This window comes from Protobothrops mucrosquamatus, unplaced genomic scaffold (genome assembly GCF_001527695.2).
Source record: "Protobothrops mucrosquamatus isolate PMUCROS unplaced genomic scaffold, P.Mucros_1.0 scaffold_260, whole genome shotgun sequence".
Taxonomy (NCBI): domain Eukaryota; kingdom Metazoa; phylum Chordata; class Lepidosauria; order Squamata; family Viperidae; genus Protobothrops; species Protobothrops mucrosquamatus.
This window is the reverse complement of record NW_015386336.1, coordinates 300,970-327,407: the sequence shown is the minus strand read 5'-3', so window position 1 is coordinate 327,407 and position 26,438 is coordinate 300,970. Positions and strand designations below refer to the sequence as shown.

Genomic DNA, 26,438 nt, shown 5'->3' with positions numbered 1-26,438 from the left:
TTTTTTAAAAAAGTAAATGAACTTGATCAGCTGATGAATAAGGCAGCTAGATTAGAAAACTGAGGGTCTGCTCAGTTCCAGCTCTGCACATTTAGACGTTTAGGCTGTAAGACTAGCAGCAGGCAATCTCAGCTTTTAGTTTACCAACTTCATATTCTTATAATTCAGTAAAAGCTTTTATTTCCTTCTTTACCCAGCAGGAATGGCAATATTCTGAAGGATGGACCCATTTTCATTGAGCTTGTTTGGACTGCAGTAATTCGTTGTATGCCAAATAGTACATTCATTACATGCAAACCTTCCATCGACAATATAACATACACCTAACCATGTTTTCAAACTACAGATTCTTCTGGGGATCTATTTCCTGGAAGAAGAAAAATATTAATTCAGATGCAGTAGTCGTCAACGTAAAAAATAAGGAAAACATAAATAAAACATAAAGAAATGGGAAAATCAAATAGGAAAAAAAAAGATGTGAACTTTGCAGAAATGAACTCTGAACTGATACTTCATTTAATTACACAAGAAAATCTCCCAGATTAACATTCAAGTCCAATGCTAGCCAAAAGATTATCCAGAGCATCTAATTTCTGGTTAGCCTCTTCAATGGCACTGTACGTTTGAACGTTGCTGGTTATGTGAAAACGGATGTCGTCCACAAGAGGAATAGAGTCCGTCTCCTGCCGCTCTTCCACTGCGTCAGCATTCTCTTTCACTGCTGCTGCAAATTCCTCAAACTCCACTAACTGAAGAAACAAGGGACAGAAAATGGATAAATCCAGAAGAATCTTTATCAGACTGTTTTCACTTATGCTGTCAATGGCAACAAAACTCAATTCTCAGAACGCAGAATCCTGCCGCATATGAGTGCAAGTGAGGTAACCCTAAACACGACTGTTTTCACTAGCCTAGTTCTGCTCTGAGAATAAGATGAAAAATGTATTTTAAAAAATTCAGCCTTCTAACGCTATAACAAAATAATATAGTGATGGCACAATCTTTTAAAAACAATTGCTAAGGATCTTGGGATCAAACCTTGACCCTTGGCCTTTCAGCCAGATTGCTTTTAAACACACAACTCACAGAGGAATGTTTGCAGCCTCACTCACACCACAGCAAGTATTGTCTCTACTACATGCTTCTGTTTTTGATAGCTTTGTCCAATAAACTATAACAATGAAGGACTTCTTTGAATTCTGAACTCTGGGGAGATTAATCCAATATCTGGTACTGGTTTGGAGATGAGAAGGACAATTACAAAAAAATCAATTATTGGGCCTTTGAAAAGCAAAATTGGGTCATGCTTGTTCCTAGTAAAAAACATAGGTGAGGAATTTTGTATTAGTGAAACTGTTAATTTGGGTTGGGGGTGCACTTTCACAGACAGGAAAGAATTTCACACCTCTCAAAGCCTGTTAAATAAAGAATGTTGCAACTTATGTGGGAGTGCTAATTAAAACCATTTATCAAATCAGTAAATTGACTAAGGAACAGTGAATTTCACTTAGGAAAAATTGGTGCTGGTCAAATAGATCTTCCATATTCCAAAACCAAGTATGAAATTACATGGGAAGAAACAAGATAATTTCCTTCTACTGGGGTCAAACACTGGTGTGGATATCAACATCATCTATATATCTATATCTAATCTCTATCTTTATCTATCTATCATCACACATACACAAACACACGCACAAAGTGGATATACAATGTACTACAGGTTACTTAAAGCATAACTCAAAAATGATTTTCCCATCAATTTAATTAGAATGATAAAAGTAGCTTTCTCTATAGGTACTCTCTATATGTACTCTCTATATGTACTTTCTCTATATGTAGCTTTCTCTTTATGTACTCTAACATAAAATCAAGATTAAAGCAACAGGATGTACAGTGAAGGAAAAAAGTATTTGATCCCCTGCTGATTTTGTAAGTTTGCCAACTGACAAAGAAATGATCAGTCTATAATTTTAATGGTAGGTTTATTTTAACAGCGAGACACAGAATAACAATAAAAAATCCAGAAAAACGCATTTCAAAAATGTTATGAATTGATTTTCATTTTAATGAGTAAAATAAGTATTTGACCCATTCACAAAATATGACTTAGTACTTGGTGCAAAACCCTTGTTGGCAATCACAGAGGTCAGACGTTTCTTGTAGTTGGCCACCAGTTTTGCACATACCTCAGGAGGGATTTTGTCCACTCCTCTTTGCAGATCCTCTCCAAGTCATTAAGGTTTCGAGGCTGACATTTGGCAGCTCGAATCTTCAGCTCCCTCCACAGATTTTCTATGGGATTAAGGTCTGGAGAGTGGCTAGGCCACTTGAGGACTTTAATGTGCTTCATCTTGAGCCATTCCTTTGTTGCCTTGGCCGTGTGTTTTGGGTCATTGCCATGCTAGAATACCCATCTATGACCCAGTTTCAATGCCCTGATTGAGGGAAGGAGATTCTCACCCAAGATTTGATGGTACATGGCCCTGTCCATTGTCCCTTTGATGCAGTGAAGTTGTCCTGTCCCCTTAGAAGAAAAATATCCCCAAAGCATAATGTTTCCACCTCCATAATTGATGGTGGGGATGGTGTTCTTGAGGTCATAGGCAGCATTCCTCCTCCTCCAAACACGGTGAGTTGAGTTGATGCCAAAGAGCTTGATTTTGGTCTCATCTGACCACCACACTTTCACCCAGTTCTCCTCTGAATCATTCAGATGTTCACTGGCAAACTTCAGACGGGCCTGGACATGTGCTTTCTTGAGCAGAGACACCCTGTGGGTGTTGCAGGATTTGTCCTTCATGGCGTAGTGTGTTACCAATTGTTTTCTTGGTGACTATGGTCCCAGCTGCATTGAGATCATTGACAAGATCCTCCCATGTAGTTCTGGGCTGATTCCTCATGATCACTGAAACTCCACGAGATGAGATTTTTCATAGAGCCCCAGAGTGAGGGAGATTGACAGTTATTTTGTGTTTCTTTCATTTGCAAATAATTGCACCAACTGTTGTCACCTTCTCACCAAGTGCTTGGCAATAGTCTTGTAGACCATTTCAACCTTGGACAGCTTTTTGATCTTGGACATGGTGGAGAATTTGGAATCTGATTGACTGATTGCTTCTCTGGACAGGTATCTTTTATACAGGTAGCAAGCTGAGATTAGGAGCACTCCCTTTAAGAGAGTGCTCCTAATCTCAGCTCATTACATATAAAATACACCTAGGAGCCAGAAATCTGGCTGATTGATATACTTATTTCACTCATTAAAATGCAAATCAGGTTTTAAACTAAAAAAAAGTTAATAACTTTCCAATGCGTAAGAGGCTTTATAGCCAAATAAGAACATTTTCATACACATTCTTAATTACATCAATTCTCACTTATATGGATGTTAACACAATTGGCACGGAGGTTCCAAGAAGCTTAGGGATTAAATTAACTGCTCTTATGAATTCATTTTGTTCATGACAAATTTAAATCACTTCACAGAAATTCCAAGAAATTCCTTCATTTTATAAAGATTTGGCCTGACAAAATTAAAATGGATCGTACGTTGTTTAAGAACACAGAATACTATCTTAGAACAACTGACATAATGTCAGTTTTGAGACCAATTCTTTTAGACCAATTCTGTCTCATTATTATTAGGTATTCTTTTTTTTCTAGACTAGACCATGACTTTTTGGGTAGTACGGAAACATATAAAAATGTATCATCACACCTATCTTGAAGTGGGGAAAAAAATCAGGAATTGATAGCATCTTTTCTTTTTCAACAAATATTTTTTTATTAAAAGGCATAAGCTTTCATGAGCTGCAGCTCAGTTCATCAGATCATTAGTTGGGAGGTGAATATCTATGATTGATTTCACTCAAAGTTGGCATCTTAGGATTTTTGTTAGCCTTCATATTTTTCTTCTATTTATTATACCTTTGATGGGATTGCTTTAAATTTAGGATTGTCTTGCTTCTGGCTAAATATAAATTGTAATTGTACATAGTATTTGTATTGATAAAAAGTTTTTTAGATGAAGAAACAGCTTCATTTTTATGGCAGAGTTATCACATTTCTCACTATAACATGGGAAATAGTGTTTATTCCACTATATGACATTCCTTGCTATAGACATCCATTTCTATAGAAACCAACTGTGGTTATGGTTATAAAAAAATAGCAAATTTTACAAATAAACTAATCGCTTATTGGAACTTAGGTTTTAAAGACCTTTCATGTCAAATAATTATTTGCAACCTGCCAGACAAATAATATCTATGGTAGCTGTCCTTTACCTCCTTTTTATTACCTTCTCAATTATCCTTGCCATATACTCTGTGCACTGATCTTCCAGTCGGGTCAGTTGGAACAGTTTTGCAATCTTCCAGATGCTGACAACACTGTCTTCATCGAGAACCTGTGCCAAAGTTCTCCCACACAGGCGCTTAAGCCCAGGTAACAGATACATATCAGCAACACAAAGCACTTCATAGGCGTTTTCAGGAGACAACTGCTGGGAAAAAAGGCATCAATATAACTAGACTCAGTATGACTCCAAACCAATACATTGCCCCACTACAAGACAGATTGAAAGCCCAATCTGCATTAGGACTAAGGAGACGCAGACTGTAGTACAACCTCAGCCATGGAAGTACACTTGGGACCACTCTTACGTTCTCTCCTCAACCTACATCACAGAGCTGCTGTGTGTATGTGGGGGGGGGGGGATTAAAGGTGTAGTGCTATGTGTGGTGCCTACAGTTCCTTGAGGAAAGTAGTAGTATAAATCCAACAAATCACAATCATATGAGCTGTGGTGGCACAGTGGTTAGAAGGCAGTACTGCAGGCTACTTCTGCTGACTGCCTGCAGTTTGGCAGTTCGATTCTCACCAGCTCAAGGTTGACTCAGCCTTCCATCCTTCTGAGGTTGGTAAAATGAGGACTCACACTGATGGGGGCAATATGCTGACTCTGTAAACCACTTGGAGAGGGATGTAAAGCACTGTGAAGCACTATATAAGTCTAAGTGCTATTGCTATTGAAAGATGCAACACTGATAATTTTAATGTCCACAAGTGTACACAAAAAGCTAAATCCATAGTAGTAATAGTCGTAGTTTTATTTTAAACCAGTAGATGCTATAGCATCACTAGATATCACCATAGATATCACCAAATAGATATCTATAGTGTAAATTACTGAGAGAACCCAGAAAGCATCATGAAGAGAGCCCTCTTACAAGTCAAGGGAATGTCTATTGCCTAGATTGAAAGAAGCTAGTTTTAAGAGGGAGGCAAATTCTCTTCTCCAGTTGGCTCATGATGTCATCAAAGAAATAAATTTGGAAGGTGAAGTGAAATCCATTTGGTAGAATCAGACTCTTTGGTTCAAGAAAGTATGTGTCAACATTATAGAAATTTATCCTATGAAATAATTTTGTGAAAATATAACTTCTCCACAGAAAAAGGAGTGCATATTAATTAAAACTTGAAGTTGGAAGAATCACACAAAGGTTTCCCTATAATCACTACATTGTATAATGAACTTATTAAGTGTTTGTCTATAATACATAATTGAAGTTATTCACAGAAGACCCTAGTATAAGGAGTTTAGGGACTAGACCTATCCAAATTAAATTCTAGTTATTTAGATGTTATAACAATTACTAATGTGTGTCGTAAGTATAAAAGTCTGAAAAATAAATAGAGTGTTACATCCATTGGAACAATTGTTGGTAAGTTTCAAACAATGGTGCCAAACAAATGGTATTTATCATGGGTCTACAATGGGTCTTATAGCATCCCTTTAGTCATGTGATCAAAATTCAAGTGCTTGGAGCATACCATTCACCTTTTCAACCACAAAGTGCTTCAACGCCCCCAATCAACCTGTCTCCTCCCCAGCATCTCTGCTCTTTTGATCAGTCTGCCTGCACCTCCATCTGACCTTTATTATCTTCTTCCTCCTGCTAAGAGGTGAAGCCGTCTCATGAAGGTCAGCTAGGGGTGGCAAAGTGCAGGAGGTCAGAGGCAGCGGAGTGCAGAATGGCCAACAGGGCAGAGATGGGAGGAAGATGGGTGAGTGGGGAGAGTTGAAATATACTCCACGTTCATAAATGCAAGTGCTCAAATTCTGATCAGGCGACCACTTGGTTACTGCAATGGCCATATCTTCAAGGACTGACCTAAATAGCATTTTGTCGGCACCGTTATCATTTCAAATGGTCACTAAACAAATGGTCCTTATATAAGGACTACCTGTATTGTATTTGCAAAAGATACCAAGCTAGGAGGAACAGTAACATCTTAAAGAATGAAATCCCGATTCAAAATGACCTTGACAGTGCAACTGGAAAAGTGCTTTTTAGCTAGCTAAAGGAAAACAAGGACAGATGGCTTGGTTGGCATCTTTACTGTTGCCCTGCAGGGCGGCAAAAGGAAAAGAAAAAGTGCACAATCTCAAACAACGTTCCACAGAGCAACAGGAGCTCCTGCAACCATCTATCTTCTACAGAACAATGTCTCAAGACTGTGGAGTAACCAACATATCTTCTTGGTGCGATAAATTTAGGGAGAGGACAGGCACAGTAACTGAGCTTTTATGCTAGGAAGAAGTCACTATCACTATTATGTTGGTCTATGACCTTATAAAGATTTGATTTGCACTATCTTTCGCTTACGTCTGTTGAAGAGCAAATATGGTTATTCTCTAAGACAAAAAACAGGCAAAAAGCAGTTCTTGCAGAGAGCAATCTAATAATGCCTAAAATCCGTTTCAGAAGAAAGGCGGCAAGTATTCTCTGCCTTTATTCTTGCCTTTCAGTACATGAAGTATTGTGCACACGTACATACGTATAATTACACATGCAAAGTTCCTCTGCAGTGAAATTAGGCTAGCTCAACGTGAGATATACGTTCAATGTATGGGAATGAGGTCTCCACCTCGCATTTTACCTATCATACTGCTACCTGATGGAACTTCATGGCTCAGATTGTTAATGTTAATTTCTCTTTCTACTTAGAAAAATAAGGCACATATCTTAAAGTTCATTTTGTCCAAAGACCGTTGCTTATTTGACTGCATTTATAATGAATTACTGAATGTGTGTTATCGCACTTCCATTTTACACTGAACATTCACCATCTTGGGAAAAAAAGATATCTACTGGCCTAGTGTCTATAATCATTTTCACATCACAAACACCAGACTATTGTTTCATATCCTCTATCTTTCTGAATAATTCTCATTAAACAAATCCATCATTACTTGTGAAAAATACATGTTCAGAACTGAATTGTCAGAATATGGTACAGAAAATATAGCATCTACTCTATAGAGTTCAGTTCCGTTAAGGAGTTTCTAAATTCTAAAGCTGCAACCAAGACTTTGCACTATATGCAACAAGAAAATGCAGCATAAAAACAAGTAAACTATTTTTAGCTCTGGCCAGTTTGCTAACTGTATACTGCCCTCTACTGGCAAACTGACCACTCCGTGTCCCCTTGCGCTTCTGTAAAATCACTTCCATTGAGCTCAACTCCTGCTTGCTTTATGGATCCATCCCTGTGGTATTCTTGGCAATCTCTACAGTTTTTGCTTCTGGGACTTTTTTTTTTCATCTTTCCCGATAAGCCAACAGTATACCTTACAAAAATATTCCTTGTTACTATCAGGAATACAAAAGTGGAAGAATGAATGTGTGCTGATATATGCACATGTGTGCGTCAGCATGTTGTGAGACACAGAGTGAGCCTCATCCACGTATAGGGAAAGAAAAGACACACATGAAAGTAAAGGCCAAAAGGGTCCCAGTGGTGGTATAAGCATTTGGGATTGTTTCTCCTAAGCAGGGAGAGGGGCTCCAACAGATCCCAGGAACGACATCAGAGCTCTCTGTCCAGAAGACTGCAGTGCTAGGAACAGCCAAGAGACTGCGCAGAACCCTCAAACTCCCAGGCCTCTGCTAGAGGACCTGAAACTGAGGAAGACCTATGCCACCCATAAGGATAAGAAGGGATTTTTATTATTATTTTATATTTAGGGCAGGAATCCAGTAAATAGTACAAATTTAATAAACAACTTCCTTTAACCAGAATAAAAACATTAATTATATTCAAATATGCCTTTACTGCTTATTAATAAAACCTCAAGTAAAATTCAAGCAAAAAAGGGTTAATCGGCCAAGAATCACAAAAATTGCAGGAAGATAAATATTTTAAGAGAATCAAGAAAGGATGCAAGGGATTATGTTACCCTAATTTAATGGGTACTTTTATTTATCTTCATACAAGTACAGCAAACATCATACAATGCCGGTTCTGCCATGTTTATTTTGCTCAATAACACCCTGATAGAAGAAATAGTATAAAACAGGGGTCCCCAACTCCCGGTCTGTGGACCAGTACTGGGCCGCGGCATGCCAGCAACCCGTCTGCACAAACAAGCAAAGCCCCATCCGTGGGATGCAGGCAGCACACAAAACCACGCACCCTCCGGTCCGCGGAAAAACCTCTCACCACGTAACCGGTCCCTGGTGCCCAAAAGGTTGGGGACCTCTGGTCTAAAACACCTCATGCTCAAAAAGAAGAACCCCGGTCTCACCTCTGTGTCATCACTATAGATGTAATACAGAACTCTGATGAAGATCTCCTCTGAAATGTCATGGAGAGTCACCACGGGGATACTGGGTTGGGTTTGTAGCTCCTCACTCTCCGAGAAGTGGTCTTCTAGGAGGGCTTTGAAATAGTCACTTCGGCCACAGAAAAATGCCTTCAAAAAGAGAAGAATACGTACATGTACGGATATGTATGTGTGTGGATGTATACACACACACACACACACACACAAAATAATGGAATCTTCTTGGTTAAAATAAGCAAGCAGCAAAATCCAGAAAAGAGTCTGTGACAAGGCACCCATCTTAAACTTTTTAAAGATCAAAAATTGATCACGCTTGCCATCTTTTATCTTTATTTTTTGTTTTATTGATTTTATTGTAACTTCATTGTTGAGAGTTGGGAGGCATACAAGTTTAATAAATAATAATTTACTGTTATCCGATAGCACATTCCTATTCTGGACATTTCCTACAAGATTTCACATAAATAAATGCGTTATCATTGGTTCTATACAAGATCTTTTAATATTGAGGAATACAACAAGAATCGACCAAAATCAAATCAATGCACCCTATACCTTGTGACACAAGAAACAGTAATTTGACACTCGGAAACACAGATCAGGATAACTGCTGAAGCTGTCGGTGCTATCAAAAGGCAACTCTCCAAAACCTACCTAAACACAAAACAGAAATAAAACAACTTTAGTATTTGACCGTATATTTAATAAGATTACACTACATAAATGCACAATTATGTGTATGCATAATATACAATTATATATTCAAATATATAACACAACACATGATTGGTAAAATATTGCATTTTACCTCTTTTAGGTGTAGGATTAAACCTAAACTCTGATCAGACTTGCTTTTTACCTTAATGACATTCTAAGTCTCCCCAACCATTCCATTTCTTAGGGTATTTCAGTAAAACTCTTTGTTACATCATAGATCTACAGTCTATGTAAGACTATGAGACTTTACATTGACTCTCTCAGAAAGTCAAATGAGCTGTAAACCAGCATTATTCATACATACATCTACAAATGCATTAAAGAGCCACATCTCTGTTGAAGTCTTGCTTTGTGCTGAGCTATTTGTTAGGCGTTCCTTTTCCTTTCATGCATACTTTATTTCCATTATACATTAATTGCTGTTAATGTAGTCAGCAATCAACCTTCATATTCACACGATAATTCAAAGCTACTTGCTTTATTACATGCTTTGTCTAATAAAGATAGCTATTCTATTCCTACTAATCAAATGACAGGAGAAATAAATGAAAAAGAAAATGTTTCTATTAGCAGAAAAGTTACCATACATAACAAAGGCCAGCAGAGAGCACCTGGCATATGCTAAATACAATACAATACAATAAATGTTGTCTAACAGGAGACTTGGTATAAAAATGATTTATGGTAATTTTTTTGTTTATAGCAAATCAGAAAATTTTGCTCCAAAGTTTAGATTTACAGTCCAAAGTTCTTTATGTGTTCCACGTTTTATTAGTTTACTTTTGTTAACAGAGCCAAAAATGCAGGGAACGTACAGAAAAATATGAAAAGGATTTAACATAGAATTAAAAACACATAACGCCTGAGTTCTGAATGCTCATCAATATAATCCACATGCAGTCAGAGAATGTGTGCAACTTCATAGAGTCCTTTTATTTGGCATGTGCTCATGCTTCAATTTTCTGCCATACATTCTCCCACAGGAAGTGGGAACTTTAGCAATTTCTCTTGGGAATAAGAGTGAAAGTCATATATATTTGGAACAGTATGATTCACACAACTATGTATTGCAACTAGTATAAAATGAAAAACACGGTTTTTCTATATCTAACATGCCACTATATTGCAAAGGAAAACAGTGAATACTGAAGCCTGGCATCCAGTATTGGCAAACCCCAAATATCAAAGTTCATTTTCCTAAGGCTAGAATAAGTGGAGTCTGGAGAGCTGAATGAACTGAAACATGAGCTTGTTAAGGCTGGACTGAACCCACAAGTGTTTTTGGTGATATGGAAAACGATAACATTTCTACCAAACACGTTGGGTACTGAAATAAAACTATCTGAGCTGGCAATATTGACAATATCAAGCCTTTTGCAAGATATTACAGTACAAAAAAGAGCAAGATGAAATGAGGCTATCAATTCATGTCAAAAATACAGCTATGAGTAAGTAAACTGCCCATCAAGATTATGTAGCTCTGGTTACCCTAAGACAGTGATGGCGAACCTTTTAGAGACCGAGTGCCCAAACTGCAACCCAAAACCCACTTATGCATCATTGGGTGCCGGGTGGGTGTGGCCCATTGGCTGGGTGTGGCCCATTGGTTGGATATGGCCAATTGGGTGGTGTGGCCCATTGGGTGGGCATGGCTGCAGTGGTAACGGCTGACTGGGTGGGACTAAAAAGCTCAATCAATCAATTCCAACTTTGTAAGATCTTTTTTTTTCCCGTGAGAAGTTGAAATTGACTAATTGATTGAACCTTTTTTTTTTTTTTTGCACACGGCGGGGGAGGCCTAAAGTGAAAAGGTTTTATAAAATCCAGCTGAAGGCCTAGGACTGGGGCGACAGCGCGTGTGCCCACAGAGAGGGCTCTGAGTGCCGCCTCTGGCACCCGTGCCATAGAAATATGGGTCTTTCCTCCCCCCATTTATGTTCCTGTTCTTTTAATGCTTATGGAAGTCAAAGTGCCATAAATTTTTATATATGATACATCTTAGCTTTCAGCAGTACAGTATTTCACCATGATGGAAGTAATTCAGTCTACGTTCTTAAAGAAACTGTTTAGGCAGCATACTGCATGGCTATCTGAGGATGCTCGAGAATAATCTGAGACCATCTGTCAGAAGACTAGAGCTCAGACAAATGAGAACTTTGCTGCAAGACAACGACCCTAAACATTCCAGTAAAACTCCCAAGGAATAGCTGAAAAAATATATAAAGAAATGGAGGGTTCTGTCATGGCCAAGTCAAAGTCTGGATCTAAATCCCATCAAAATGTTGTAAAATGATTTCAAATTGGCTAAGCATGTGAGAAACCACTCATATGGCACAGCTGAAAACATTCTCCATGGAAAAGTGAGAAAATTCCTCCCCTTCAGCATTAGAGGCTGACAGACAATTAAAAGAAACACCTGTTTGAGGTTGTTTCCGCCAAAAGGGTCAATTAGTCAAGGGTGCTCTTCTTGTTACAGGAGGAAATGAAATGTCTGTTAAATTTTTTGTTGAATAAATATGGCAAAGCCAATTCTTCATAGTTCTTTTCTGTTCAATTACGTTGCCTTTCTCTTTCTATACTATATGATTGAAGATAAACATTGTTATTGTTATGTATTGTTTTGGTCACCGCGATGTAAAAAAGATGTTGAGACTCTAAAAAGAGTACAGAGAAGAGCAACAAAGATGATTAGGGGACTGGAAGCTAAAGCATATAAGGAACGGCTGCTGGAATTGGGTATGTCTAGTTTAATGAAGAGAAGGACAAGGGGGGACATGATAGCAGTGTTCCAATATCTCAGGGGTTGCCATAAAGAAGAGGGAGTCAAGCTATTCTCCAAAGCACCTGAAGGCAGGACAAGAAGCAATGGATGGAAACTAACCAAGGAGAGAAGCAATCTAGAACTAAGGAGAAACTTCCTGACAGTTAGAACAATTAACCAGTGGAACAACCTGCCTCCAGAAGCGGTGAATGCGCCAACACTGGAAGTTTTTAAGAAGAAACTGGACAGCCATTTGTCCGAAATGGTATAGGGTTTCCTGCCTGAGCAGGGGGTTGGACTAGATGACCTTCAAGGTCCCTTCCAACTTTACTATTATCATTATTATTATTTATTAAAAAAAGAAAAAAAACTTCACCTTAATTTCTTAATTTCTCACAGGATTATAATCTCTAATATAATTGCTGTATGCCTGTAAAATAAACGTTTCATTGATAGGGATTTCCCCTACAGTCTTTAGGCCTTTGGGTTACGGGATTGAAAGACAGAAAAAAACATAATGAAATGCTTAACACAATTATGTGACATAATTTTTCGGCCAAGAGCCTTGATTGGTAAGAGTTACATGTTAGTGCATTTTCATATTTTATTTCCTACAATGTAATTGGCAGATAAAGGAAAATATGAAAGATATGGCTTTGAAGCAATGAAATACTGGCTCAAATTCCATTGTACTACTATAGAAACACAAGTGATAGAATTGTAGTCCTGCCTATGAATAATTTATTAGGATACTCTGGCAAAGATTTTCTTTTTTTTTCTGATTGGGATTATACTATATCATGAAGGGTAGTAAAATTTTTGTGTGACTGCCAGCAGAAAATGAAAACAGATAATGTCTAATTTAGCCACTCTGGCTGCTTTTATCTAATATATCACAAAGCCTTTATTGATTATTGATTTGATTTAGGTGCCACCAGATTCCAAGACAACTCTGTGTGGTTCACAATACAAAACAAGTGACAATAAATAGAACAATACAAGTAAACAAGGTCAGCATCCAGCGAAAATATACATAATATAGACAGAAACACATCTAGCAAGAGGACCACATCTGTTCTATCCCAAGGCCTAGTAGAACAGCCAGATTTACAAGGCCTTCTGGAAGCAATCAGAGTGGAAGCCACACACATTTCTGAAGGGAACTTTATTCAAGAGGGTAGACACTGTGACAGAGAAGACATAGTTCCTGATCCTGACAGACGGCATTGTTTAACAATAATCATAAAAATCTGGTCTGCGTCAACTCTGCCAGCTTTTAATAGTTGGACAGAAAGCATGGAAGATAGGTGGTTCCTCAAATAACCTGGCCTTATGCCATGCGGGTTTGTAATCAGCACATTGATTTGCAACTGGAAGTACAATGGCAATTAAGCTTTGAAATAAGCATGTCATGGGGGCATAGCGAGGCATGCTAAAAACTACCAGCACCAATATGTTTTGGACCAACTGAAGCTTGAAAGTGCTTTTCAAGGGCAGCTCCATGTACAGAACGCTGCAATATTTGAGCCATGGGGTGACTAGGGATATGCAAATACCTTCTTGGCCACAGCTGCCACCTGACCTTTGACAGGAGCTGGAAGCCAAGAGGCCACATTACATACCGATATACAACCCCATACAAGGGTAGAGATGGAAAATCCCTGGACCTGGGCACCTCAATATCCACAGCCATTCAATTTGATAGGATCAAGTTGGAGCTATTTTCTCCTCATCCAGATCCACATGGTCTCCATTCACTGGAATAAGACCTTGGCATCATCACTTGGCCAGCTAAGGATCCAAATATATATTGGGTATCATCATCATATTGATAATATCAAATCTTGAAGTGGCAGAGGACCTCAGTTTCATGTAGTGTTGAATACAAGGGGAGAGAGCATTGAACTATGGCACTCCACAGGACTGACTGAAACCAGCTATGAAGGAAGAGAATTGCTGTAAACACTGTTCCCAATTTCCAATCTTCACAGCCTATCCAAATAAATACTATTACTGATGGTATCAAAAATTCAAGGAGCACAAGGCGAGTTGCATAAGTCTTAACCCAGCTCTGCAAAAAGGTAATCAATCATCACAACCAAGGTTGTCTCTGGGCTAAATCCTAGCCTGAGAACTTACTGAAACTGAGATAATTTGCTTTCTCTAGGGTTCTCTGCAACTGCAGCCAATCACTTGCTCAATAACCTTCCTTAAAAAGAGAAAACTGGAGACAAGATGTTAAGTTGTTCAGAATTGTTGGATCCAAGGACAGACTCTTGAGGAGAAGGCACATGGCTATTTCTTGCATGACTGAAGGCACCACCCTCTCCCCAGCCAATAATACAGCACGGACCTAATTGTAAATCATCTCCCAGGCCACCTTAATGACTCAGGGGGATCCTGGATCTAATAAATAAGTGATCAAATTAATTACCTGGCAGAATATTAAGCTAAATGTAATTATATTAGATTATTCAAATGGAAGAACACATCAAAGAGATGGAAACAAGAAATGAAATACTTCCTACCCTGAATTCAGCTGGCAAGGCGCACTCTGCTAGTAGAGCGAGGTCTTCCTGCAACTGTGAATTACCTGACGGTTCAATTGTAAGCACCTTTACACAGGTTCCTGGCTTGGAAGAAACTAAAAGAAACAAAAGCAAAAATACCAAAACTTTAAAATACTGAATATTTTATTGACATGTTCTTCTAACACGAGCTAGAGGTTGGAGTGTTAAGTNATGGGCTGACTTTGAAGTGGTTGAGCTGAGCTTGATCTAGTGACTCCCAGTGAAGTGGGAGGTTTCTACCCCACCTTTTCCCTAAGAACTTGAAGCAGCATACCTAGGGTTCTCCCTTCACGTTATCTCCATAACGGCATCTATCCGTTATGGAGAAGTGGCATGGTACCATGAAGACCCAAATGCCTTAAACCAAACTGTTTTAAAGCCTGTGCCTTCCATTAGAAGACTTAACCTTTTGGTAATTAATGTCAGAGAAATGGCTACTTTTCCATTTTCTTATAAAGAATGACAGTAAGATTGGGAGACTTACCAAATTCATACACCTTTTTACATTTGGTTTCCAAGTCTTCAATGAGATCTTGGAGCTGACATTGTTTGGCCAATCTCTTGCAGTCATTTACATATTCTACATCTATGTCCAAACACCCTGGTAAACAAAAGAAAAGTGCTAATTATCACTTCATTCTTTCAATTCATTCCTGTTATTGTTTACCAGTGTCCTCTGAACTCACAGTCTCTCCCTCCGTACAACCATAGCTATAAACTTAAACTCCAGCACCACCCTGTGGCTTAAAATAACACCAATTAATACTTTTGTGAACAGAACAGGTTATATAGGTATCTTAAAGTTATCTTCTAAATGAGGAGGCTTCGTGGTATCTGTAGCAGAACATCCAGATTCAGCCATAGTTTCATTCCATACAGCATTAATCTTGTGAACTCTCAAGCTTCCTCCTTCCATTATATATTCAAGATGGACAGTATTTAATATTTATTTATTATGTATATGTAGGGGTGTGGGTCTATACATATGTTGTACATAGTATGTTTAGGTGTGCGTCATGTATGTGTTTCACTTTGAGAGCGGGCAACTAAATTTCATTTTTGATGTGTGCCCACAGTAAAAAAATGACAATAAAGGTTATCTTATCTTATCTTATCATCTTATCTTATCTTATCTTATCTTTATTAACATGAAGCCTAAGAGGATTCTATTCTTTTACTCCTTTTAACTCTTTATATTTCTTGTTCTTTTTTCCCATTGAAAATCATTGTTTTACAACTACCAAAAATTATGCTACTACATTTGGAACTATTTAATTCTAATCCACAGCAAAAAAAGTTGCCACCCATGATCTCTTCATTCCCAATATCTTTCAAGAAACTCCAACAAATCTGAAACTTTCAAAGAAAATGTCAACAGTAAATTTATGTAGAACCTATTACAAATAAGAAATAAAATCCATAGTTTTAATATATCACATTAGACTTACCTGTATAGAGGTATTGCAGAAGAGAGCTAAAGGCTGCTGGATTTATCTGTATATGAAACAAATGAATTACATATAAACGTTTGAAAGAAATAATAATATAAACTAGAAAGTAAACAGGGCCTAGAAAATTCTGTTGGCTGAATTGGGCAGCTACAGCTAGTGCAAAATGCAGCCTCGTTTGTAAAATTGGCAAGTCTCATTATGTCCTGTAACACACCTGCTACATGGGATACAGTGTGTACTAGTTGGCTTCTGGCTGTAATTCAATATGTTGATGGTTATCATCCACAAAGCTCCACATAGCATATAGAGCCTAGCAATTTGAGGGACCATATGAGTCCTCTGGGGTCCACTCACCCTGAGTATTCTGATAGTTGGCTTGCTTCAGATTCCATTAATTGGGCAAGGTCATCTATAGGGAACCTAAGAAGCAGGATTTCTCTGTTGCTGGATCTGCCTGTTAAAACAGCCCCCTTCCCCCTTTCCCCAGAAATCCACTTGGCTCCCACTTTGTCCATATTCAAGCATTGTTTAAATTTCCCCCAGCCTTGGGTTAAAATGAATGGATAGCCCCCCTTGAGGGGAATGTTTAAGGATGGCTTACTGGGTGCCCACTGTTTTATGAATATTGTTTCTTTTTTAGACTTGTTCTTTTCACTTTATATATCTGACCAGAGTCACTGGCAAAAAATAACAAGCAAACAAGTTAAAAAATTCCCTTCAGCAGTTAAATTTTAACGGAAATAAGTCATCTATTTACAAACTATGTAATCAGTTGGGTCAGATTTAGGAATATCCAACACGGTGGCAGAAGCACACTCCTTATTCCTGACACTTTTGCCATCTTAAGCTCCCAGATAACATTTGTTGAATGTTAACCTGCACTGCAGATTAATGTATCTGAAAGTAGAAATGTGTGATACTCGTGTGATACTTCGGTTAGCATGATCTTAATGGTAACCCATAATTCCATCACTTTGCAATAAAATTTGTTGGCATCTGTTTTTGAGTAAGAAAGTAAGTAAGAAAGGAAAAAACAAAGATTGGGTTTCTTACCAATGGATGTTTCAGTGCTATGACATTCTTCCCCTTCCACTTAGTCTCAAACATTTCTGCAAAATATGCACTTCGAGCACCAAGTACACAGCGATGGGCACAGAAAGACTTCCCATGAACAATAAAAACAATGTCACTGTGGTAACCCTGTTCTAGAAGCCTGCAAAGAGATTGAGAGAGAAAAGTAGTTTCATGATTAAACAAGAATAGCGTGGAATAACTCAACTTGACATTTATATGCAATGAAAGCATACATCACCACCTTTCCCTTCCCCCTTCCAAAGAAAATATTTTAAAAAGCATTATTAATACTGAATTTGATACATCCTATTTTTCTTATTGTACTGTTACAGTTTTTATTCTGGATGATAAATTCTTAAGATATAAATCACCAGTTACAACTGTATGAAGAAAGAACAGTTTTAAACACCACGTAGCTTTTTTACACACTCCATCTTCAATTGGTGAATTTAAGGGCCGTTAGTTTAGGACGTGATTAGGAGAGGTTTTTAGAAATTTCTTCGGTACAGAAAGGGACCTGAAGGTGTCATTGACGTGTTTGGTTGAGAAGTCGAGTTTCTGTATAAAATGACTCAGATATATGACCCGTTCAGGTCCGTTTCTACACCGAAGAAATTCCTAGTTTTCTGTCGATCCCAGAGGAACCCTGCATACTTCTATATAACATAGTGCCCTAACTTAAAATTGTCACTTTTATTGCTATGGGAAAGCATGATAAGAAATAGAAGACAATGATACAGCCCCCTCCGAAGATGACTCTTTTGCCAACATCAGAATACATCTCTTTACCGCTGAAGAAAGGCATCATAGTAGTCCCTCTTCATGCACTTTGCAGTGATCTGCTTATATTCCTTCAATACCCGCCGAATAGTATCATTTAGAGCTCCATATAAGCAACGTTCACCATCAAAGGTGTTTGCTTCACATTTTGCACCTGTAAGGAAGATCAGTTTACATAATGTAAAAATGTACCAGATTACATAACACCTTTTTATCAGTATTATTTTTGGCATGGTAACAGAGAGAAACCAAATAATTTCTATAGAGCCTTTAGACATAACTGTTATTTTTAGGTCCAAAGAAAAGCTTACGAAATAAAATCAAATTCCATCCACTTAAGAGCTCATTTAAGACTATGAAGCAATATTTTAGAGAAAATAGATTTTTATTGTTGCATGAATTAGATCAAGTTTCTAAAAATGCTAATAAAATGAAAACTGAATTCCTGTAGTGGAGAAATTTAGATCCTCAGAATATTAGACTATTACATTGAGCTACCCTAGTGGGCTGAAATAATAGAGAAAATCAATTTACATACAAAGTACAAGAGATGTAGAAAAACAATGAAAATAATTTGATTTTGTCATTTCAGTGAATTGAGTATTATATATTAATATTCTCAGCTAATAAGTTTCATTTCTAGGTGACTGGCTTACATACAGCTTCTGTTAAAAAATTTTAATTGTAAAATATCTTGTACCTGTATCCCTAATTTTAGAAAAGCAGCAAATCACCTCAGGAATATGTTCATGTATTAAGACATGTATCTGCCTTATGATTTAAACCACAATCTCTAAAGGCTCTATAGAAGTTATTTGGTTTTAATGTCTGACTTTTATTTTCTCAGGTAAACTTTCAGGTAACAAGAATTGTATAAAGTTAACTGCATTCCTTTTTAATATATTTTTCCTTGCAATCAAATTATTATGAAACAGTATTAATACTCAAGAAAATATGGGTGAGCTACAGCTTGGTTTAGATGGATCTCTATGCCAAAAGAGCTATTCCTGATTTTCAGGTTTCTTCTACTAGGCACTTCATAGATTACAACAGCTGGCCATTTAAAGTGAATGTATTTCTAGTGTAAAACGTGGACCAGTTAGATCCAAGGGGAAAAGACCAACATTTCTTTGATGTTTAAAACAAGTTGAAAGGAGCTACAGTTTTCATCACAGCAAGATTATTAGCCAACTTTACAGTTCCAATTCTGGAGGGCATAAAGTGACAAATATATTTATTTCTAGAAGAATATGTCAGACTTCTTACCACTGGCTAGAAGGTATTGCACAAGTTCTTCATGTCCACAGAGACAAGCATAGTATCTATAAAAGAGAACAGTGAGATCAGAAATAAACTAATAAAAATAAAATCTTTACAGAACAATGCATCATGAGTCCCAAAAGCTGGTCCATAGCACCAATTCTGCAATTGAATGGGAACTCTAGAATTACATGAAAGATTAGGTCTCTTCAGAGTTATTGCTCTGTTTTTTAATATGAAAAGGCCAAAGCAGACTAAAGTAACTTTATGTCATATACAGGGGAAGTAGCGAACATGAATAATCCTAGAGTTCAGATATCTTAAATATAATTTAATCTTGAGCAAGTCTGAAAGATGAGCATCCAGCAACCAGCCTCTGTTTTAAGATCTCCGGGGAAGGAGAACTTACGCTATGTGGCAGCCTATTCCATTGGCTGACAATTCATACAATCAAAAATTTCCTCCCAACATCTATCCTGAAACAGCTCCCTTGTGGCTTTAACTCCTTCACCTGTGAAGGGCAATAAAAAATAAGTCTATGCCCTATTTCTGTGTGACCATTCCTCAGACACTTGAAGATGTTCTGGTATCTCTTCCTCAATCTCCTTTAAACATTCTTTGTAGGCTTGCTTTTCTGGCCCTTCACTATCCTGGTATCCTTCCTTTGAACTTGTTCTCCTTGTCCTTTTTAAGGACCAGACACAGTACTCCAAGTGGGGTCTGACCAGGGCAAACTAAAATAGAACAATAATTTCCTGTGATTCAGACTTTATATTCTTATTAATACATCCAAGATAGCAATTGCCTTTTAAGCAGCTGCATCACACTGCTGGCTAACCTGGAACTTGCGGTCAGTAAGGCCACCCAAATCCCTTTTAAATGTACTACTGTCAAGCCAGGTCTCCCCTACCACGTTAAGATATTATCAGGTATCTTCACTTAACTACTGGGCGTTTTATGACCAGTCGAAGTTACAACATCCACAGAATGGGCACTTTACAGCCCATAATGCACCTCAACAATCGTAAAGGGTAGTGCAGTGCCTCCTGCAATCACTTGACTGCATGTTGGGCATGTCAGCTTTATGACCAATTGGGAGTTCCACAGTCATGTGATTTGTGATTTTTTCGCTCATTTTCTGGCCAAACAAAAGCCCATTTGAAGAAATGGGTTTTCTTAAAAACCGTGACATTCGCTTAATGACCACGGTGAAAAAGGCTGGAAAATTCCTTCTTGTCACATGGGTGCCTCAACTTACAACTCCAATGACTTATGACCCTAATTCCAAGCTCAATTATAGTTGTAAGTTTAGGGCTACTTGTAAAATCATGATGATAAAGCATTCAAATATCCAAAAGTGTTGCTGCAATTGCCACAAATTATCGCAATATAACCAAGCTTTCAAAGTCAAGCTTACTTTCATAAAGCTGTTTACTTTGGCTGAATGTATATGCACCATATTTTAAAATAAAAAAGTTAATTATTCAGTTCCACTACAGTGTAGGATGACACCTCCAATAAAACACAAGATTAGAATGTTGCAAGTGTAGCAAATAAAAAAAATATATCTTGGTTCCTAAGCACTCTCACTAATTGTATCACTGAGTTCACACATCATATTAAATCATAATCTGGCCTATTTGTTATTAGCTTTGCATATTTTAGGACCAGGCTTATATAGTTTATTTAGTAACCCATTATGAGAAAAATATAGTATAGCATGATAGTCACATAATGGAAGAAATATATTACCTGATATTCCCTTAGTTGGGAAGAAAGAACTCATCTCCAATAAACAAACCAAGAAAATGATATATTTAACATTTTTAAGAAGTATAAATGTTCTGTTCCTTTTATGCAAGATTTCCAGAACAGATCAGATAAATAATGAACACTTTAAGCAGCAATTTCTTATGATAAAAAGCACTCGGCCTTAGATTTAAATATAACTATGTATACTTAAATGTCTTGGCTTTAGAAAGAGGTTACTGCCAGCAAACATTTGCCTGAAGAATTCATTCTACAATAAGAGTCCTTTCCCCAGTCTCATCTTGAGGAATCAAGATAAAACAAGGTGTAAGTAATATTAAGTTGTCCAGAAGTTACTTAGGCTTTTAAGGCAAAACCACCACTTCAATTTTTTTCCTAGATTCAGACTGATAACCAAAACAATTGTTTCAGGACTGATGTAATGCATAATATTCTGAAAGATAAAGTTATAAAGTTATTTTTGCCTACCTCATAGATAACAGATATCCTCACCAATCCCACAATGTTGTCTTTCAACTACTACTACTAATGCAAAATAAATTTACATAAGCTGTTTCCTCACCACCCTCTGAAAAACTGTTCTCATTTTCCCCCCAATTTTCAAAATCAACCAAACTCACATTCCAATGAGTTAATGCTATGCTAGTGAGTATTTTGTTTTCTCACTGCAGAAACTGCCTGCAACATTTTATCCCTTGTACCATCTAGCTGGCATTTCATTTAGTTCAGCTCACTAACATGCTGTCATGGACTATGCTGTAGCACAAAAGCTCCCAAATGCTCTCCTAATGTGTGCTAAGATACACCACTTCACATACATGCTAACAGTGTATATGTGTCGCTTTCTGTGAAGAGAAGATTAAGGGATATTTAAGAACCACAGAAAACAATTGATCAACTTGATAGAGAAAGGAGCACTTGATTATTAGCACTCTTTTAGTTGGCAAATGGCTAAGACTGAGCAATGACTGGTTGAAAGAAGTTTTCTGCAAACTCCAAACATACAAATTTGAGGCAGCATGCTACAAAAAATGAGTTCTATAGACAATGAAGGCAATGCATAGTCACAAGTACATATTAAATTGCATTACAAATGAATAATTGGAAATCTTTATGGTGTGACAGATCATTTTGTATAATTCTAGAGATCCTTAGGCTATCCTGCAAAATGTCAGTCATTTTGCTTCAAAAATAATATAGCTCTGAACGTAAGTTGAAAACAATTATGAGAATTAATGTTTCCACACTATTGGCTAATTCAAATTAGCAGGATTTTTCTAGCAACTTATTCAAATTGCCACACTCAAGCAATGATAAAATCTCTACTGTTACCCAGAATATTTTTTACCAAGGAAGAAAAGTATTCAGGTTAACAGAGGGGCTAGACACTGGAGTATTCTTCATACATATAACCTAGGAGAGATTACTTAAAATACTTATAACAAGAAGCATTTTCTTAAAAAAAACAACCCCAGAAAGGATAGAAAAATGCTGCAAAAACTGAAAGACCTTAGTTTTTCTTAAATCCCTGTGTAAGGGATACCAAACAGTATGGGTGTCTCAAGGCCAAAGCACTCACAAAGGGGTACTGTCCCATTTGTCTCGGACATTGATTTCAACATCTCTCTGTTCAAGAAGGTATCTGAAAGATAAACAGACAATTTTAATAACTAAGAATCTATTCCAACCCACTTTATTCATGGCTTGAGTTTTCTTTTTATTAAAAAAGTGTCCCAGCAACGGTGCCCCCTTAAAGACTCAACCCAAATAAGTGAGATTCTGCCAAAAAAATATTTTTTTCATATTACACTCATTCCATTTGTCTACCTACTGTAGATCACATCCAATCTTCTAGAGTGTGTGTGTGTGTGTGTGCATGTGTGTGTGTGTCTGTGAAACAAATAACAGAAGTTCTTTAAGGTTACCTATCAAAGGTATTATTGATATGAACACAAATATTGTCCTTTATATAGCATGAAGAAATAGAAGCATGCAACAAAGTGCAGTTTCTATTTTGTTTTCAGGTGCAATTCAATATTATTACTTTTAAATCCTTCATGGCTTGGAACAGGGGTGTCAAACTGTCGGCCCATGGGCTGGTTGCATCATGCGGAGGCCGCGCTCACTCCAGCTCCGGCAATGCAAAAAAAGTTGTGATCCGTCGCAACATGGCGAGTTTGACACCTGTGGCTTGGAGTCTCATTATCATTAAGAGCACTTACTCCACATGGAATCTGCCTGCAGGAACCACATGTTCAGAGTTCCCATTCATCAGGAATTAAGGTAGAAGGGACTAGAGACAAGCATTTTCTGCAGAGACTCTCCTATTAAGGAATTTTCTATTACCAAATATAGCATTGGACCTTCATACCTGGAATTTAGGATATCAGCTCTATCAGAGAACATTTGGACTGGGAAATAAGGAATGCATATGCCAGAGGTGAATGGTAGTACAGTAAGGATACAATGCTATTCATCATTTTTTAAAATAGCATTCTACTGATATAAATACTATATGTGTTTATATTATTATTGTGTATAAATACACATTAATAGTATTGTTATATTGTTTTGCTCCGTGCTGCTTAGATTTGCATTGACTGAATAATTTTCCTAAAAACTAGGAGGGTATGGATTCTAATCCTGCCTTAGGCATGAAAGCCAGCAAGGTGACTTTGGGTCAGTCATTATCTCAGCCCAGCCTACCTTACAGGGTTATTGTTGTGGGGAAAATAGGAGGAGGAAAAACTATTAGTTATGTTCACGACCTTGAATTATTTATAAAGTAATAAAAGGAGGGATTAAAATTGAATAACAAAAATAAAAATAAAACATCTTTTGTTTCTTGAAAAATCATTTTAAAAGGGGGGAAAAGGTATTATAATCAGACTGTTGAATTAGGACTCTAATTGGTTTAGCTTAAACTTCAGAGATATAGAGAAAACAATTAAGAAAACCCTAAAATGGCAACATTTAATGTACTACATTGGATTATTCTCTTCATCTACTATATTACTGCTGTTGTACATCTTGGTTGGTATGGGTTTTACATCAGATTTAAAAAAAAATGTTCTTACTTGTTATAAGAAAATTGAAATTAACTGTCTGTTTGTGATTTCAGTATTTAAATCTGATTAAATCTGTTATAATCATTATTTTGGTAACTGACATTGCTTAGTATGAGATAAATTTTAGCATTAGATGACTAAATCAATTGATAATTATTCCTATAGTGCTTACTTATACATACCCTCTCTTTATAAATTGCTAACAATTATTATTAGCTTGTATCTTGATTATGTCCTCTTATACAGTAACAGTGCTACATTCTTCCTTGTTACAAGCCGCACTAAACTCATTTAACGGAAAAGCAGCAGATAGATTCAAATTATCTTCAAATACCATGTAATTTTAGTATGAGACTGAATGTTTATAAATTGCTTCAAAGCTCATCTCACATATACTGTATCTCTCTACTTTTTAAACTAGCTGTGTTAGGATATCTGAAGTTGTCAGCTGTTTTTAGGGATGAAGTAGAGCTGATAAGCAGAAAAACTTTTTTTTTAGAAAAAATGTAAGAACCAGGGGCTCAGCTAGATGGCAGCATTTAGAATAACTTGACTGATGGAAAAACAACAAAATGAAACTATAAGGCAGGTTCATTCTACTTAATACTTGGATGGTAAAGCACCAGATAATTCCAAGGCTAGGCCAAGAAACAAAATAAACATTCCAGAGGCAATGTCAAACCACTTCCATGTTGTTGCCAAGAAAATTGCACTGAAATATCCATCAAGTCACCAGGAAGTGAACCTAATCAAGGAGGAGGATGGACTTCCCACTACTGACATGAAACAACTTGAGTAAGAGACTTAATAATAGTAGTTGCTTTGGGAGAGAAGTAAATGAGGGCAGGCCAAAAGTATGCTCATCATAACAAAATTAAAACAGCATTCCTTCTATCATTTTTGGGTCCCAAATATTTAATATACTGTACGCACATTTGTCTTACTATCTAACACAGGATTCTCACATACAGTACTTGAAATGATCAAATGTGTGGAGTATGCATACACACTTTGCTGCGTTTGGAAGAGAGAAAATGGAAATGGGAGTGATGAAAGCTAATGAGGATTATCTACAGTATAAGCAACTTCTAACAAAGCAAGTTAAGTGTAAACCAGGCATTCTTTCATTGAATATTTTAATATATGTAGTGTGATAAGAAACGTTAGTCGCCACGAGAAAAAGTGCTAATGCTCCTTTTGATCATCTTACTACTGTTATTCTAAATGCTACAAAGAGCCAGATGTGGTGCATATATATAGCTTATTTCCTCCCAAATGCTAGTTCCCAACCTAGAATACTAAACCAGAGTTTTCATTGTACATTTCCGTCAACAAGAGTCAACTTTTCCCCTTGCATGCCAAATAACAAGTGGTTGCATTTTCTGTTATCCTTAAAATGATGGCAAATAAATAACTAATAATTAGAAGCACGTTCAGTTAAGTGCTTGGAACAGCCTGCTCCACCTTCACACGTTGGAAGAGTCTGAAAACGCAAGAACCCACTCTGAAAAGTTCTCGCTCGTAAACAAAACACGCAACGACTCTCAACAAATACAAGGGCGGCCAAACCCGAGCACTAGGAGCTATATACCACCCGGTACTACCAACACCCGGCCCACCGCGGAGGGGTGGGGTCAGTCATGCCCCAGACGGGCCAGCCGCACCTTCTCCACCCTCGGCCCGCCCGGAGCCCCCCTGAAGCCTCGGCCCAGGCCTCACCGCACGCGACAAACGTCGCCCTTCTTGCAGCTGGTGAAGAGGTCGCTGGTGTCCATGGCCCGGCGAAAAGCGCCGCATTGACCCGGCCTGGAGGGAGCGAAGCTGGGTTCGGGCAGGGGGGCCGAGGCCGCCTTGGGGGGGAACCCCGAGCGGGACGGATGTAAACACGACGACAGGGGCTGAGCCTACCAAGGCCGGCCCTCGCTCTCCACCCAGGGGCCGCGGCTGCACGCAGGCCCGCCCCTCTCGCCGGTTTGCAGGAGGCTGGACCTCGCGGCGGGAAGGGCTCCGTCTCGCCTCTGCCCCGCTGAAAGGCGAGCCGGGGCGGTAGTCGGTCCTCAAGAGGCCCACCGTGGCTCAGGACGGTCTCAGCTGCGCGGCGGCAGCAGCAGCAGCAGCGACTCGCCTCCTTGGGAAGCTACTCGCGCCGGAGCCGGCCTGGGCGCACCCGGAAGCCCCCGTCACGCCCGGGGTATTCGTATGTCGCCGTTTTGCGACCCTCGCCCCAAAACGACGACGCTGCTCGCTTAAGGCTCGAAGAGCCCACCGGGCCGGAAAGCCTTTCTCTCTCTCTCTACTCCGGAAGCCGGCCCCATTTAAAGGCAGCGGGCGCTGCAGAAGCGACTGAGAAGC

General features: G+C 38.1%; 1 protein-coding gene across 1 annotated transcript; it reads right to left on the bottom strand.

Annotated features, from left to right (window-relative positions):
• Window positions 1–503: 503 nt before the first annotated feature.
• ABTB1 (ankyrin repeat and BTB domain containing 1) lies at window positions 504–25,963 on the bottom strand. The gene is made up of 12 exons (XM_015831556.1): window positions 25,806–25,963; window positions 22,598–22,660; window positions 19,255–19,310; window positions 17,998–18,142; window positions 17,188–17,347; window positions 16,132–16,177; window positions 15,168–15,284; window positions 14,642–14,757; window positions 9,191–9,289; window positions 8,597–8,764; window positions 4,304–4,504; window positions 504–749 (listed from the first exon to the last, which is right to left on the bottom strand). Exons 1-12 carry the CDS (start codon window positions 25,859–25,861, stop codon window positions 543–545), a joined length of 1,434 nt encoding a protein of 477 aa, XP_015687042.1. The 5' UTR covers window positions 25,862–25,963; the 3' UTR covers window positions 504–542.
• Between the last annotated feature and the right edge of the window lie 475 nt (window positions 25,964–26,438).

Excerpts from the sequence above, each read along its gene's own strand:
- ABTB1 (XM_015831556.1), bottom strand. The coding sequence starts at position 25,861 with ATGGACACCAGCGACCTCTTCACCAGCTGCAAGAAGGGCGACGTTTGT. Across the intron at positions 19,311-22,597 it reads AAATGGGACAGTACCCCTTT|ATACTATGCTTGTCTCTGTG; the intron begins GTGAGTGCTTTG and ends TCTCTTTTATAG. Across the intron at positions 4,505-8,596 it reads TCTATAGTGATGACACAGAG|TTGTCTCCTGAAAACGCCTA; the intron begins GTGAGACCGGGG and ends TTTTCCCAGCAG.